Genomic DNA, 17,345 nt, shown 5'->3' on the forward strand with positions numbered 1-17,345 from the left:
TGTGCGTGTGAGAAAGTGCGCGCATATTGCTTTGGAACTGGAGAGCACTTCACGCAAGCAATGCAATGCAGCCGCTATGTGTACGATATATATGGGAACGAGAAACACAGCGCATTTCAAACTGCTCCCCGTGCATTTGTTTCCTGATGTTTCCCCATGCCCGCTTTCTTAAGCACCCTCTCCTACGAGGGCACCGCAATGCAAGAACACGTAGGAACGGATCGACACAGAGAAATCCGCCTGTGCGCGTTGCCGCCAAATCAGGCAGCGCGACGGAGGCGCTGGAGAGGGAGAAGGCCTGTGAAGCTCCAGCGTCTCCATGGCAACCGCTAAGGAAACAGCATGGCGACTGAGGACAAGGAAGCCGCTGCAGCGGGTAAGGGCAAAGCCTCCGGGAGGCTGAGAAAAGCAGCTGGCTGATTCTCTCGGCCTTTATCCCCGGTGCTACCCTTAGGCTGCGTCTTGTGGAGTAGTAGTGAAGCCCAGAGAACACAGGTTGGGCGGGCGGGTCGGAGCCCCGCTGGGTCCACGCGCACGCCTGCCTCCCTCCCTCCCTCCCTGCAAGATGGCACGTTCATCTCCAACACGGCAGAAGAATTCAGCAGGATGCCTTTTGAGAGCGGCCCCAAAATGTGGGTGTTGCAGAACTGCCTGAATGCGAAACTTGCTCCACATCCTGCGCTGGAAATATTGGCCAGCTGACTTCACACTGTCAGACGCAATTTCTTCAGCTTTAACTGCTTGACGCACATATTTCCCATATTTCACAGAATCATAAAAGTTTGAAGGGACCTCGCCACAAGGTCATCTTATCCAACCCACGGCAACCCAGGAATCTTTTCCCCAACACGGGCACAACTGTGAGAGTAAGAGTCTCATGCCTTCCCAACTGAGCTATCCCATATAGTTTTATTTTGCATAACGAAATCATCAGTATTAAAAATATAGTGCCATTTTTATAAGCAGGGCACAATTCAGTTTGCTGGGGAAACCCAGTCAGATGGGGTGGGGCATAAATAATAAATATTATTACTTATGTCAGCGGCGTTACACATTAATTCACATTTATCTGTGCAGTCATACTTCGGGATAAATGTGCTTCAAGTTAAGTATTTTCGGGTTGCGCTCCGCGGCAACTCAGAAGTAACGGAGCACGTTACTTCCAGGTTTCACCGTGCACACATGCACAGACGGTCAAAATGACATTACACGCTTGCGCGGAAGCGGCGAGACGCGACGCACGGACGCAGGTTGCGCTCGCTTCAGGATGCGAATGGGGCTCCAAAACGGATCCCGTTCGCATCCCGAGGTACCACTGTATGCAATAAATAGATGCCCTTTTTGGACAGTCGTGTCACATATTACATTTCTCCAGGGCTGAAAGTAGCTACATGTTTTGCCCAGCATAACAACAGTGTATTCCTATCCGTCCCAGCTGCAACAAAACATGTCTCTCCCATATCAGTCTCTACAGCCACAGGAGGTGCTGTAACTCTCCAGTGGTTTGACTTCACCCTCAAAGGTGCACTCTTCCATTTTCTTCTGAGACAGATACCTACCGAAATCTACATTAGCATGTGTGACTTGGTGGGCTATAAATTCTTTTTTTGTCGGTTAGTAGGTTTAGTGGGCATATTTGTATAGCAAAAATAAAATACACTGGGTTAGGCTATGGGCATAGCCAGGCTGAATGTTGCGGAGGGGAGTGCAGGACCTCAGTTAAGTATGGTACTTTTATTGATTTACTTGATTGGGGGGGGAGCTGCCCCCTGCCCCCCCTTGGCCAAGCCTAACTTGGGTTAGGCTCAAGTTGTAAATCCCATTGATTTATATAAGATTTAAATTTAAGTGCTTAATTGCCATTTATTTAAAAGGTGTATAAACATGCATACATAATCTCCTCTAAATTCCCTATCTGAAATAGGTGCCCTATACAGCTGATTAACAGAGTGTGTGCATGGTAGTGATTCACCTTGTATGGTGTTATAACTTCTTAGCTGAAAACTTTAAATATTAGGAGGCTGGGAAATTTCCACACTTCTCCCCAGCAATTATTTAATATTTCTGAAGACTTCAGGAATGATCTAGTCTTCTGTTGGATATTGCCAGTAAAAAGGCTGAACACAAGAAAGATAAAAGCTTTTTTTCCTCAAAGAGGAAGAGTTTATATAAATTGGTTTGATGACTGGTTCTCAGAAATGTGGTAAACAGCATTTCCCTAAAAGCTCACTTTCAGAATTATATGATACACAAGTCTTGGTCCTCCTTTTTATTCTGTGAACTGATGCTCCTGTATAAATTAGAAATTTCAGTAGATGTTCTTTGTCTCTCTCTGAGCAATAACAGTCACAGTATTGACTAATAATTAATCTTCAGGGTATTGTCATGCACAGTTTCCAAGAGCTTTCAAGGTTAAAGCATCTCTTGAGTCTTATTACATTGAAATATTCTTTGTATGTCATTTGATCAAGGTTTTGATATACAAAACATTTTGTCTACAATAATCTCCTTGAACTCAGTGAGACTGCTGATAAGTTAGTACTCTTTTAATTGTGGAAATATTCTCATAGACATATGATGAATGGGCCCAACCATGAGCCATTTCATCAGTTATCATGTTTATTATGCTCTCAGTTGCAATGTTTAAGGCAATGACTATTATTAGGCATATAACATACTTTTTTTTTTGTTACTTCAGAAAGGTAAAATGGCTTTTGTGACATGTAAAGTAAGGTTTCTCTAACTAGGGTTGCCATATTTTGAAGAGCAAAAAAGAGGACACATTTGCGGACTTCTACTTTTAACAATGGGGACGCGGGTGGCGCTGTGGGTTAAACCACAGAGCCTAGGACTTGCTGATCAGAAAGTTGGCGGTTCGAATCCCTGCGATGGGGTGAGCTCCCATTGCTTGGTCCCTGCTCCTGCCAACCCAGCAGTTCGAAAGCACATCAAAGTGCAAGTAGATAAATAGGTATCGCTCCGGCGGGAAGATAAACAGCGTTTCCGTGTGCTGCTCTGGTTCGCCAGAAGCCGCTTAGTCATGCTGGCCACATGACCCGGAAGCTGTACGCCGGCTCCCTCGACCAATAAAGCGAGATGAGCACCGCAACCCCCAGAGTCGGCCACGACTGGACCTAATGGTCAGGGGTCCCTTTACCTTTACCTTACTTTTAACAAAGGATCGCTATGACAACTCTCATTTTACATACCCATGAAAAAGAGGATGTGTCCTGGAAAAAGAGGACATACGGTGACTTGCCCCTGTTGATAGTGCACAAGCAGTATCAGTCCATGGTGTAGAATCTTGAATTGGGTCACAAAGTTGTCTTATGAACATTGCCAGGCATGGCTATATCCTTGCATCCAATACTGCATTTATTTGTCTTGTTGGTTACTGGCAAAGTACATATATTTGCTTCCATGGGTGGTCCATTTTGATCAAAGGAAATTGCATTTGCAAGTAAAAGTAGTGCAAGTTTTTTGCAGTTCATACATTCTTGTTAGTTCAGACCAAAATCATGTATTCTTAACTATTCTCATGTTAGCTCTGCTGAGTTTAGTAGCAGTTCCTTCACTGTAAGTGTGCTTATGAATGCTTTAGGATCATTTCTTTGCCTCAAGAGCCCAGTGCACCATGGAAACAGGAGTTGCTCCACCTCAAGAGGTTGCTGTGCTGTGAAGACAGGAGTAAACTAAGAAATCTGAGTCCTGAGCTGTTGCGAATGCTGTTCCACAGAACAGAGGCAACCACACTAAAAGCCCTACTCTGAGTTACAGTACTGCAGAGCGGTTTCTGAGATGTATGAAACTTGCAGGAGAAACTCTCCCAAGGATTGCAGTGATCTCCTGAGGGTATAAGGCCATCTCTCAAGTAACCTGATCCTGAGCTGTATAGGGCCTTATAGGCTAGTGCCAACACCTTGAACTTGGCCCAGTAGCAAATCGGCAGCCAATGCAAATCCTACAAGCAGAGTGTAGTTTGTGCCCGAATGAACCTACTGTAGCCACTGCTGCAGCCTCTGGACCAACACCAAGAGTTGGCCCACATAGAGTGAATTTACTATGCTATGAGCACCCTGTGATCCCCGAAAGCATATGCTACAATGCATTTGCTAAATTTGAAAGCTGCCACAAGATTCTTTGTTGGTTTTGCTGCAACAGATGGACATGGCTACCATTCTGGAAGTCCTTATTCTGCAAATTAACATGGAAGAAGAAAGCAACATGGTCTGTCACATTTCAGAGTTAAGTTAGATTCCCCGCCCCCCTCATCAGCTGTCTGGTTTCTTCTCTTTACCAGTTGGGGTACTGTCATTATTATTATCCAAGCTAAACAATGTTTCCATGCACTCTGGCACTCGTCATGGTGTCCCATTGCGCCAGAAGTGGTTTAGTCATGCTGGCCACATGACCTGGAAAACTGTGGACAAACACTGGCACCCTCAGCCTGAAGCATCCAGGGGTCCTTTACCTTTTTACCTTATGCAAGGGAATAGCATCAAAACTTCTGGGTACTGTTGAGAGCAGTCAGAAAAGCCGATCTGAAAATTCCTGCCTTCCCTATCCTCAAAGAGATGGAACCTGTATAACTTACTAAGATTCACCTAAAATTTCCCAAATATCTGGGACCATTGCTGATAATTCACATAGGTGGCAACCCCAATAAAATATTAATGCAATTTGCATAGTTTATACCATGACAAATAATCACGTTAAATTAAAACTCATTATAAAGCTACCATTTAATTATCAAGTTTAAAATGCTGTGAATAAAAGGTCTATAGTTCTGGAAGTAAGTATGAATAATTTCACCGCTTACTATCAAGCTAAAAAACCACACACATCGTAGCCAAAAAATAAATTAAGAAAAAATGTATATAGAATATACAATGTTCTTTATTGCAAGGAAATGAACAAATAATAAATGTATAAACACTACTATTAAATTCTTAGGCCAGTTCTAATATGCTGTGTTACAGTATTAGCCAAATGCAGTATTAGCCAAATACATCTTAATCAGTATTCTAGTGTATTCTCAAAAACACAACTGTTCAGCAGGCTTTGATTTCTAGCATATAACCATTTAAAGAAAATGGACAAAACACTCCAAACCTTCCTTGTACAAAGATGTCCTCAATCAGCAGTAAGGGTGCAATCCTAACCCCACTTACCTGAATTCAACTTCCACTGAATTCAACAAGACCTGCTTCTGAGTAGACATCATTAGCATGGTGCTGTAAATTATCCTTCACTGTAACTTGCAATAGAGTAGCTTGTGCTAAGTACTACTCAGAACAGATCCATTAACATTAATAGACATGGCTAACTTAGGTTCATTAATTTCACCGGGTTTCTTCTGAGTAGAACTTAGTTGGGTACAATCCAGTGTCAACCTATCCTGGTTAATTAGTATATTCAGCACCCTCGTCATGAAAATTTATTTATATCAAAATCTTCAGTAAGTATGCATGCAGATCTTTTATTCCTTTAGACCTAAAATGCATTTTAATAAATGAATAAATAGCTGGTGTGTAGGTAACTGGATGTGGTCTGTGGTGTGACAGACACCAGTTGCCATGGTTTGATCTGAATCAGCTATGGGGATGTGCTATTTTCCACTGTGAGGAAGGCTCCCATTACTACTAATGGGAGCTTGCCTTCCACTGCAAATAGCTGATGGAGCGGGGGACGGACTCTGGTTCTGCTTGGGACTGTGGCGGGGCAAATGTTTAAAACCCCCAAACATCAATGCCCAGATTTTTGATTTTTTAAAAAATCATGCTTTCCAGGGTTAGAGATGTGAAAATGCATTTAGTTTAGCCCTAAGATGACTAGGATGAGGGAGGCAACATCTTTCCGAAATGTCATTACCAATTGGAGTTTTTCAGAAATGATTAAAGGGACAGATTCAAAGAAAGCGGATTGAGAAATTTCAATTACATTTCACCGACTTTCTGTTTTACTTGATATACTGCCTTCACACAAAGGAAATTGTTTTCAGAGCAGCTCACAACACACAAAGTAAACAAACAAAACTTATAAATAATATGTTTTGCTAAATGCCTTATCTGATAAAGAATTACAGAGAACTCAGAAGATTCCTCACTGTTTTATGACACTTTGGTTGGTTATAAGAAAGATCTTGTCATACTGTGGACAAGAGAAATTATACTGTATATATATAACACATTCATTATTGTTTCATTTTGCAGAGTCTACAATAACTGAAATCCATAAGAAGATCACTGAGGCTTTTGAGGTGTTTGACCATGAGTGTAATAAAACTGTGGATGTCAGGTCTGGAAGATCTTCTTTCAGAACTATTACAATGTAACAGTGTTTTACAGTGCAAGAAACCAGAGTTGGTGTATATTGGTATACAGTGGAACCTCAGGTTAAGAACTTAATTCATTCTGGAGGTCCGTTCTTAAGCTGAAACTGTTCTTAACCTGAGGTACCACTTTAGCTAATGGGGCCTCCCACTGTCTCTGCGCCGCCGCTGCGCGATTTCTGTTCTTATCCTGAAGCAAAGTTCTTAATCCGAGGTACTATTTTTGGGTTAGTGGAGTCTGTAACCTGACGCGTCTGTAACCTGAAGCGCCTGAGGTACCACTGTACATTTGCCTCAGGGCTTGTGAATTAGCCTCACTCCTTTTGAGGCAGCAGCAGCTGCCATTGGCACTGCCTTGCCTGCACTCCGGGGAAGCTCCTGAACATTACAGTGGCTTTTAGGGGGCAATGAGTGGATGGAGGTGGGAACTAGGCAGCTGGTAGTTTCCCTTTGCCTTATCTGAAGGACTCTTGGAATACTTCTGGCACCAGCACAAACTTAAAGGCATTTGTAAAGTGTTTCGGAGGCAAGGATGACGGAACTGTATAGGATGCCTTTTTAGCTATTTCAGTTTCTAGAAAGGTTAGCCACAGCAAAAGCTACAGCATTAGAGTCTTGTGGTACCTTAAAGATGAAAATAATATTTATTATGGCATTATAATAAATAGTTCATAAATTGCTAAAAGACTCTTACACTATTTTTTAGCAGTTGTCTCCTACAACAGCAACTTAATTGGGTTATAGCATCATCCTGTAGAATTGTTTTGTTTCTATACAGACATGCAAAGGGGAAAAAAGATTACTGTATCTTCTTTAAATTTTCTTTCAAGGATACGCATGCTCAAAACCTTGCAACACTTTCTCAATAAGCACAGTTCAACTTTAATTTTTTTTTATTAAAGAGAGCTGCTGATACATGTTTAATTTGCCACTAGGCTTGTATCTCTGGTCTCAAGAGCACCGACTAAATTTGAAGTAATTTTAGGTATCTAGTCACTGTAGGATGGGAGGTATTTGTTTGTTACTATGTTATGTATTTTTGTGTTTTTATATTGTAAACCACCCTGGGATCATTGGATGAAGGGTGGTATAGAAATTTAATAAACAAACAATAAACAGACAAACAAACAAACAGACAGACAGACAGACAAACAAAATATGTTCATGTGAGGGAAGTTTCCTGTTCTCTTCTTCTCCCTGCAGCTGTCTGTGCCTCCTAAAAATCCTCTCTGGAGGATCAGGAGTCAGAACCTGTCATGAACTGGTTGGACACAGAAGAATGGTGGGAGGAACCAGCTGGGAAACCACCAAGGGAAGAAGGCTCAGAGCCCAGGGAGTGGTGGTGGGACAACAATGAGTTATTAGAGGGAAAAGAGAAGGTGTCAGAAGCTGAAGAGGTAACAGGACTTAGTGAGCTGGGAGAGACTGTGGCAGAGAGAAGTCCAGAATCAGAGGCAGAAGCTAAAGCAGGTGAGTGGGAGGAGGGAGGTCAAGAAACAGAGATGAGTCAGGCTGGTGATGAGTCACTGGTGTCTCTTCTGTTGAGACAAGCTCCCCTCCCCACTGACTCCTAGAGCCAGAAAAGGCATGAAGCAGGAGGAGCAGATGCAGACAAGGAGGTGCAGTCTCTGATTGCTTGGAAAAATCCTGGAGAAAAGGGGACATAGATGGCTGAGGGGAGGCAGGGACCTTTAGTCTAGACAACTGATTTCATGGGGTAAGGCCTGCCGAACTACTGCACTCATTAGGCCTGACACAAATCCAAGTCTGTAAAGATCATGTTTTTGATAATAAAGCGTTAACTCCAATGTTGAATGGTGTGATATTCTGGCCAGCTTCTAAGCAATGTAAGTAGGGTATGTTTAGGTAGGGTATGGGGAGCTGCTGGGTAAAAGAGGAATTGGCCCACAACTGTAGCTGCTAAAGATTTGTTTTGCACTGTAGATTTATTAACAAATACATTCTTTATTTCAGGGAGATTGGTACAATCATTAGGTCATTAGGATGCTGCCCAAGTGAAGGGGATCTACATGATATGATTGCAGAGGTACTTTATGTGTTTTTTAAGTTCTGTCATTTTATACAGGAAATCTGATCTCTCTTCCTAAATTAACAAAAGTTAGAAATACCATATGGAGGAACTGCTTTTATACCCATACCTAAAGTGCATCATTTGTGCACAGTTCAGAGCTCTCCATGAGTGTGAGAGCAAAAAAACTGAGGCAGGGAACCTTATCTGTGGTGGAAACCCTTGCAAGAATTAAAATTCTGCAGGGACAGGACTTAGCTGTGCACCCTCACTCTCCTTGCACCTTTGTTTATACCTGACAAGACCAAATGCCCAGATAGGGCTAATGACTTTAACCTCAGGACTGTCTAATCAAATCCCCCCTTTGTAATAAAAACCAGTTTTCAGGAAATACTCAACTGTGAAATTGATGAAGTAAAATAATGGCTTGGTAATGCTACAGGCTACTGTATAAAAAATGAATGCAGCCAATAGGTCTTAGAAGTATAACTTTACTTTTGTGGATAAAGCACTTCTGTAACAATTCCTTAACTAGAGGTCTATTCTACACATTGTCACTAGACTTCCTCTGTTCTTTTCTGATCTTGACTATGAATGGTATCCTGTTCTTCATGGATGGTTTCCTTCTTCCAAGAGAAATAACTGCTTCAGTGTAAACAATTTCATATAATAACATTTTATTCTTTCAAAAATTCTGTTTTGAAGGAGCAGTATTTTGCACAAATGTACTGTTACCACTAGAGGACAATGTTGAGTTACTGAAAATGCCCACTGTTGCTTGTCTCGTGTAGTCTTGGGAGTATTATGATAATGAACAAATTGGATGTCAACAAACAATATGTTTAAAACAACAAGCTTTAACCTATATAATTGTTAGAATCATCTTAGTATCCTTGTTAGAATCTTAATTTTCATCGTCATCATCATCACTTTTAATTTGTATACCGTATTTCTATTTTGCAATACCCAAAGTGGTTTACAAGCTGAAGAAACAAAGAATGTACACCTTATAACAATCTAATCCAATACAAAAATGTGATAATAAAACATAACTTTAAAATAAGCAACTTATATCAAATAAAGTAATATTCAACAATCCATTAGAATAATATAGAATAATATTAAATATCAGCATATAAAAATTAAACAGAAATCCGCTCTTAACAATTGTAAGAAAAAGATTCTAAACTATAATCAATAAAACAATGGCAAGTCACAGCGCATAAAATAATACAATACAAATTGAGAAGCAGAGACTGGAGGGTGGGGCAAGGCAGGTGGAAGAAGGCCAGGCAGAGTTAAGAACGCATCCTATTAATGGTCAGTGATTCTCCCAGCATGTTTTCAAACTGAGATAGGATAGCCTGCCAATACAAAGTGTATTTAGCGTATTTTATTTAGTGTATTTTATTGAGTCGTTATATTTTGCTATATAAAATTTCTATTTAAGAGTCTGTTCTGGTATAATGTGGAGACCAATCTCCCATGACTTTCCTAAGATAGAAAAGCAAAGTGGCATCAGAAAGCTTTCTGCACTGTAACATATCACTGGTGTCAGCTGACCCAGGTATTAGGTAAGTGAAATCTATCTATAACTGGCCTCTCATAGTATACCGTAATTTGTGCTAACGTGTAGGCTGCCTGCTAATGGTTGCAAATCTAGCGGGAGTTGAAATACTGTACTGTATCAAGGAACTACAAGCACTATTCCGAAGTTATTTGGGGACCAGGTTGTAATTCAATTGCAGAGTGCATGCTTTGCATACAAAAGATTCAGAGTTCAAGACCTGCCAGGTATAGCTAAGAAAGACCTCATTCTGAAACTCTGGGGAGTTGCTTCTAATCAGCGTAGATAAACCTACGGTCTGACTCTGTATAAATCGGCTTCCTTTGTTCCTATGCTGACATCAGAGAAACCCCAAACTCCTTTTTTTAATATTGGTGCAAGGTAGTTTAAAGGGGACATGTTCCTGGTACATTCTGCAGGCATTCTGCTCCTCCTGTTTTCAACATCCACTGATTCAGAATTTCACCATACACTCCCACTCTGATTATGCCCATGCAATGCATACTCTGGGCCCCGTGTCTGAGCACTCTGCTTTGTGTGAAGGCCAGGCCATCTGTATGTGGCCAGTGTTACAGATCAGCCAGGGAGGAGAGGAATGGGGACTGGTCTGATGTATCCTCTCTGCTCTCCACATCTGACTGCCCTCTGCAACAGATGTCCTATTCTCAGCATCAGTCCATGGATTCAATGCATCCATGTGAAGGATAAGATATTTGCCTTTCTTTTATTATTATGTTTGCAAATATCTGCTAGCTTAAACTTGAGAAAACTCATTTTCTTTTCAGTTTGTCTGTATTTCATCTTGCTTATGTATTTTTATTTTTAGGTAGAAGAAGAAGAACCAACTGGGTTTATTCGTTTGGAAAAATTTCTTCCCATGATGACTAGAGTATTGACGGAAAGAAGGTGATTTAAAAAAGGACCTGTTTATATAACTTGAGTCATGCATATATTTATATAGGGTGGGCTGTTGGGTTGTTGTTTTTATTTTTATTATGTATTTTGTGGTTTTATATCTTGATTTTATTCTGTGAACCACCCTGAGGCCCCCGGGTGTAGGGCGGTATATAAATTCAATTAATAATAATAATAATCACACACACACACACACATCTAATTTTATTCAAGGTTCTTTTATAAGCTGTACAGACAAAATCTGTTTTAAAGTATAAGCTTCACTGTGAAAAAAATATAATAGATTTGTTTTTAAAACTGGGCATTTCAATTCTACTATTCTTCCACTGTATTGACTTCATTGTGTATGTCTTTCTAGAGACTTTCTCTTAAATAAAATGGTAACAAATTCCATGGGAAGATATGTTGAGAACAAAAATTGGCATGGATAATGACATTACCTAATTAGCAGTACAAAGTAAGCATCATCATAAGTAATTCATAGACCTCTGCTTAGAGGTCTTTCTCAGAGCCCAGATTGCAACAACAAATGATACTCTTCTTAAAAGAGAAGAGCAAGGCAATGGTGCTGCTGCAGCAAAGAGACTGGGGCACAACTGAGATACATAACACCACTAAGTATTTTTTTAATTGAATCATTTCAGGTACCGCCCAATTCCAGAAGATATTCTTTTACGTGCATTTGAGGTCTGTATCAATTAAATTCTACTTATGGAGGAGAATACTACTTAAATCAAGAGAAGGAAGAGTAATATTTTATATTCTATTCTTTTTAGGTTTTAGACCAGAATAAATGTGGACATCTTACTAAAGATGAGCTGGTCAAGTACATGACTGAAGAAGGTATATTTACAAGATGCTTTTGCTGTCCTTAAGTGCAGACTCCACAGCTATATGTGGTCAGCTCCCACCTCGGCCTCTGATAGTGCAGGAACCCGGAAAAGGGCCTCTGAGAAGGGCCTAGGTTTGGAGGGGACCCCAATTTTGGGGGTTCGTAGTTAATTTTACTTTCTGAGAATGATCTTAATAATCAGGCAGGTTCATGTGTGAGAAGGTGGCCCTAAAGACACTTGAATCACAAGCCATTAAAAGTGAAAACCAGCACTTTGAATTGTGCTAAGAAGTTACCAAGTTCATCTGTTATATGATTATGTGTGTATGCAATGAAAGCAAAAGTACCCAGGTCTGTGCTTTTTTCTTGGTGTGATTGAAAAAACGTACGGTAAGTAGCAAGAATGCTTGAGAAGGCTGAGCAGTAAAAAATAAATAAAAACGATAGCCATTTGCAAATATTCCTGTTTTTGCTGCAGGTGAGCCTTTCACTCAAGAAGAAATGGAGGAAATGCTGTCTGCTGCTGTGGATCCAGAAACAAATAATGTTCGCTACAAAGACTACATTTCAATGATGGTTGTGGATGAAAACTAAGGACGTCTTGTGTAACTCATATAGGTCTGAACCTTTTGCTTGGTGCTTGTTGATTAACATCATTGGAGTTGTTCTGTATTTGCCATGAGATTGCAGCAGAGGCTTATGTTGAAATAATTCATCTATGAAAATATTATCCTTTTATATACTTAGTAAAATACAGAAGTTGTAAAAAGTTAGTTTTCAAATGTTGATCAGTTTGGATAAGAAAATAAGAAAACTTCAGATTATGCAGAGGAAGCACGAACCACTGGGTCCAGCAGGATTTATTCCCACGTAACTAAGTATAGGATCCCAGCCAAAAACTACAGTATGAAATATTATCATTATTATTTATTGAATTTATATACCGTCCTATACCCAGAGGTGTCAGGACAGTTCATAGAAAACACGTACGTACTAGGGAGGAAGTCCCATGAAACATAGCAAAACTCACTTCCAAGTAAACATGCATAGGTTACAGAACAAAACAATGAGGGGCAACATATTATTATTATTGTTAATTGCATTATTAGTCTTTTAAAAATGAAAAATAGAAATAATTTCATGAATTAATTCAGATGTAGACAAAACTAGGAAGAGTTGTGCTTCAAGTAAATAAGTTATGATATAACTAACATTTTGAAGGCAAAACTATTAGAGATCAGTTCATATTTAACATTGATCCTTATATTTTGGTCTGCATAGATGCGAACTTACCAAATGTTTTGATTTATAGCAAAAGTCTAAAACTATATGACTTTGATCTGACTTCATTAAGGAAGTTATGCAAACTAGTCAAACAGTCTAGTTGTTTGTTGAGACTTGAAATCTGTGGAGGAGCTGTTATTTAAAGGATTTTCTGTAACTAAAAGCAGAGCACTGGTGAAGGCTCTTGACTTGGGAACACTCTTTCCCCATTGTTCCTAGAAAATAAGTTTGTTGACTTCCAGGTATGCTGTAATGCTTCTGTTTATTCAAGGTATTACTTCCCCCTCCTTCCATTGGTCTAGTTTGCATTTAAGAAGATTCTGCTGACTAAATTGTGTTTGTGGTGGTGAAACTCTCTTCAGAGGTTTGCAGCATCACAATTTCCTGTTGATTCTCCTTAATAGCTATCTTGGAGTAGGCCAGGGAGGCCTGGTTAAGAGTAAGGCGGCAGTGTGCTTAAACCTTTTTACAAACACACTTGGAGATATAGCCCTGCCCCAGAGAGAGCAAATAAAAGACAAAGCAGGGGATAAGATGTGCATGATCACAAGGCCTCTCTGTAGGATGGATTTACAGGAAGTAGATGTGAAAAACTTAAGAGCAAGTGAGACCTTGGGCCAACCCATGTGAAAAACACTGGAATCATGAAATTATGAGTTACTTAGAAAGTTCCTACCATGAAAGCAAATGCAGGTTTTGAATATTTTTAGAAGAAATCTTGTCTGTTAATTCACATTTACTTGCATTATCATGGTAAAAGTAACTTGGAGGCAAGATGGAACTCCTCCCCTCCGCTAGGGGGAGCTCAGAGAGAAGAACGTCATGGTGCACCTGTAGCAATGAAAACCAGATGCCTTCACCTGCCCCACCTACAACAAAACATGTCTCTCCTGCGTTGGTCTCTACAGCCACAGCGGGTGCTGTGACTCTCCAGAGTCTTGACTTTACCCCCAAAAGCACACTCTTTCACTGTCTCCCAAGTTAGAAAGATGCCAACAACAACCAGATGGAACCCTTTTGGAATGGCACAGCTGCCAGTTGTCCAAGATACAATAGCCCAATAATATTTTATGGAACCATCCCCTTATGTAGGAGCCAAACCACTGCAACCTAGTGACTCCTACTCCTACAGAACTTATCCTCAGGATACTACCAATCAATGGTATCCAAAGTCACAGGTCAAGAATAAGCAACAGGGCCACACTCTCCCTGCCTTCTCCCAATAAAAGCCATCCATCAAGGTGACCAAGGGCAATATGGTCCCACAGCCAGGCCTGAACCCAGACTAGAATGTGTTCGGATAATCCGTTTCCTCCAAAAGTACTTGCAAATGAACAGCTACCATTCCCCCACCCTGGGGATATTTTGCAGCAAGCCTCCAGAGCTGACTTTTAAAGGCACAGTTGCACTACTGCTTCTTTATGGGAAATAAGTAGAACCTCTTCATGTAAAGATGCGTTTATCACGTCAGTCTCCTCCAGCTCACTTGAATTAACTGACAAGCAAGCACTAAGAATTGCCCAGGCAGCCACAAGCACCTTGAGGACTCAAAAGCTGAAACAGAGCCCATAACACCAGACATGCTGGACATTTCAGCTGCATCTGTCTCAACTACGGTCTTTAAATTTACACAGAAGCAAGCAACTTTATCCTCAAAATGCCTGATAATTTTTTCTTAGCAGGCACCCAAGAAGAAGAAGAAGAGGAGGAGGAGGAGGAGTTTGGATTTGATATCCCACTTTATCACTACCCTAAGGAGTCTCAAAGTGGCTAATAATCTTTTTTCCCTTCCTCCCCCACAACAAATACTCTGTGAGGTGAGTGAGGCTGAGAGACTTCAGAGAAGTGTGACTAGCTCGAGGTCACCCAGCAGCTGCATGTGGAGAAGTGGGGAAGCGAACCTGGTTCACCAGATTACGAGTCCACTTTTCTTAACCACTACACCATGCTGGCTCCGGACTCCCCATTCAGAGGGGCAGATATTAATAAACCCCACACTACTTGGAAAAGCACTGTTGGGCAGTTAATTGAGGATGTAATGGAGGTGAAAAAGAAGAATTTATTTGCTGCCCTCAACACCATACAGTAGGCACAGTCATGCACTCTAAAGTCAGCTTGGTCACCTTCCCAACAAATTTTGTGCCATATTGCTGCAGTTGTCATCTAGCCTGTTTCATCATCTAGAGTACCGCAGGGAAACCAAGGAGCAGCATGGGCATCACCTTTGCTGAGGACTCTTAGGAGGAACCATGTTGATTGCCCTCTGCATCTCACCATTGCATAGTGAGCCTGGGGCCTCAACAGAATTGCCAGTTCTGTTCACCAGAATTTTGCCAGCTATGTCTTAGAATGTCTCTGCAGCATTGTGACCTGGCGACAATTGCTAAGAAGCAGCGAGGGTCCTGAATTTTACAAATTGACTTTAACTAACCAGCTAATTCTTTGCAAACTGGGTTCTAGTTCCGCATGTATTCACATATTTAACTAATTTGTTTCTAATTACACATATTTTACCCACGTGTCTAGCATGGGATAATATGATTAGCCTTTTAAAAAATCATTATAATAACTACATTTCATTCTTAGGCTGTAGTGGCTGACTATAGAAAGAAGTCCCAAGTTAATTATTTACATTTTTTGTAGAGCCTGGGTGAATAATACTTCCTAATCCTGGTATCTGTTACTGCTTAAACTACTCTGAAATCTCTTCTAGGGACTCTTATCTCAAGACAGTAAATCAGATTTCTCACACTATGCAAATAATTCAGTTGCAATACAGGGCAATCCAATATATTGTGGAGCCTTCATAACCTCTGTTTGTTCTCATAGAGTGGAATCAAGGTTGTGTAATAGCCAAGACAGGTGTATGGTGCCCAAATTTTGAACAGTGGCCTCTTAATTTTAGTTACAAAATGCTGTTCCTTTACACAGATCTTGAGAACATTAACTTGCCATTTGCATCTAAGACTATGAATGAACCATTATCAGAGACTAGTTTTATAGACTTGTTTCTTCTAGAACCTCTAATTAAGGCATGTGAAATAATTAAGATTGTTGCCTTCTGTATCAGTAATTTCTTCTACAATTAAATTTTCACTTATGTTTTTAATAACTTCCTTCCCTGCTTACAATGCTAATGACTAATTAGCCCCAGATTCGTTTCGTTTCAGTGCAATAAACAAGTAATGCCACAGTTTATTATTTTTTTCTAATAAAGAGCAGAAGTGGAGCACCCCTGAATGCAATAAATGCAAATAAAGTCTGAATAGCCTAAAACGTAATGAGAAAAACTGATTTGGACTTGTCTTTTGATTTGCAAACTCTCTGCTTCTAAGAGTGGGTTTAGCTTAGCAGTTAGAGGACCATGTAGGAGCCAGGAAGTACATGGTTAAAATCTCAGTTCAGCCTGAGCAAACTGGGTGGCCTTAGGCCAGCAAGTTTGCCATCCCAAGCCCTGTCCCCATGTTCACTCTCTAATCAGGGGATAATACAGACCAATTTTACAGGGAGGACACTGGGCCCAACTAGATGATCTGATGGTGGCAGCCTCATCTCTTACACAATTGGGTTGGCACTAATTCCCTATTAAGTAAAACACAGAAGATTTAAAAGGCCACATAGGCTGAAACCTCCTCCCACTGTACTCTCACATTCAGAAGCATTTCCTCCCAGCCATTTTTCTCCCTGTGAGGCAACATAACAACTGCTGGGAGTTGGGTAGATGGGAAGCATGTGCAAAGGAAGGGTTCGGTTCTTCGCTTCATCTGGTCACGCAGGGTAAATGTAAAGGTACCCCTGACCGTTAGGCCAGTCGTGGACGACTCTGGGGTTGCGCGCTCATCTCGCTCTATAGGTCAAGGGAGCCGGCGTTTGTCTACAGACAGCTTCCAGGTCATGTGGTCAGCATGACAGCCACTTCTGGCGAAACCAGAGCAGTGCACGGAATGCCATTTACCTTTATGCCGGAGCGGTACCTATTTATCTACTTGTGCTTGGTGTGCTTTCAAACTGCTAGGTGAGCAGGAGCTGGGACCGAACAATGGGAGCTCACTGCATTGTGGGGATTCAAACTGCCAACCTTCCGATCAGCAAGCCCTATGCTCTGTGGTTTAGACCACAATTTCTTTCCCCTTAGAATCATAGAACTCCTCTTAGTCTCCTCTTTAACAGGCTAAACAGACTCAATTCCCCAAAAGGTTTGGTTTCCAAACCCTTTATCGCCTTGGTCACCCTCCTCTGCACACATTCCAGATTGTCAATATCCTTAAATTGTGGCTCCCAGAACTGTGACACAGTACTCCAGGTGCAGTCTGACCAAGGCAGAATAGGGTGGTACTATTACTTCTCTTGACCTAATAAAAAAATTTCTTCCAGTAGCACCTTAAAG

General features: G+C 40.9%; 1 protein-coding gene across 1 annotated transcript; it reads left to right on the top strand.

Annotated features, from left to right (window-relative positions):
* Positions 1–255: 255 nt before the first annotated feature.
* DRC8 (dynein regulatory complex subunit 8) lies at positions 256–14,645 on the top strand. Its single transcript, XM_083497009.1, has 7 exons — positions 256–376; positions 6,213–6,297; positions 8,306–8,378; positions 10,754–10,833; positions 11,487–11,529; positions 11,619–11,685; positions 12,153–14,645. The coding sequence occupies exons 1-7, from the start codon at positions 343–345 to the stop codon at positions 12,266–12,268; spliced, it is 498 nt and encodes a 165-aa protein (XP_083353135.1). The 5' UTR covers positions 256–342; the 3' UTR covers positions 12,269–14,645.
* Positions 14,646–17,345: the final 2,700 nt, after the last annotated feature.

Source organism: Podarcis liolepis, assembly GCF_965112155.1.
Source record: "Podarcis liolepis genome assembly, chromosome: 3".
Classification (NCBI taxonomy): Eukaryota; Metazoa; Chordata; class Lepidosauria; order Squamata; family Lacertidae; genus Podarcis; species Podarcis liolepis.

What these genes read in the sequence shown, in the direction of transcription:
- DRC8 (XM_083497009.1), top strand. Translation starts at nt 343, where the DNA reads ATGGCGACTGAGGACAAGGAAGCCGCTGCAGCGG. An exon ending in CAAGGAAGCCGCTGCAGCGG is followed by an intron (nt 377 to 6,212) that starts GTAAGGGCAAAG and finishes TTCATTTTGCAG; the next exon opens with AGTCTACAATAACTGAAATC. An exon ending in AGAGTATTGACGGAAAGAAG is followed by an intron (nt 10,834 to 11,486) that starts GTGATTTAAAAA and finishes GAATCATTTCAG; the next exon opens with GTACCGCCCAATTCCAGAAG.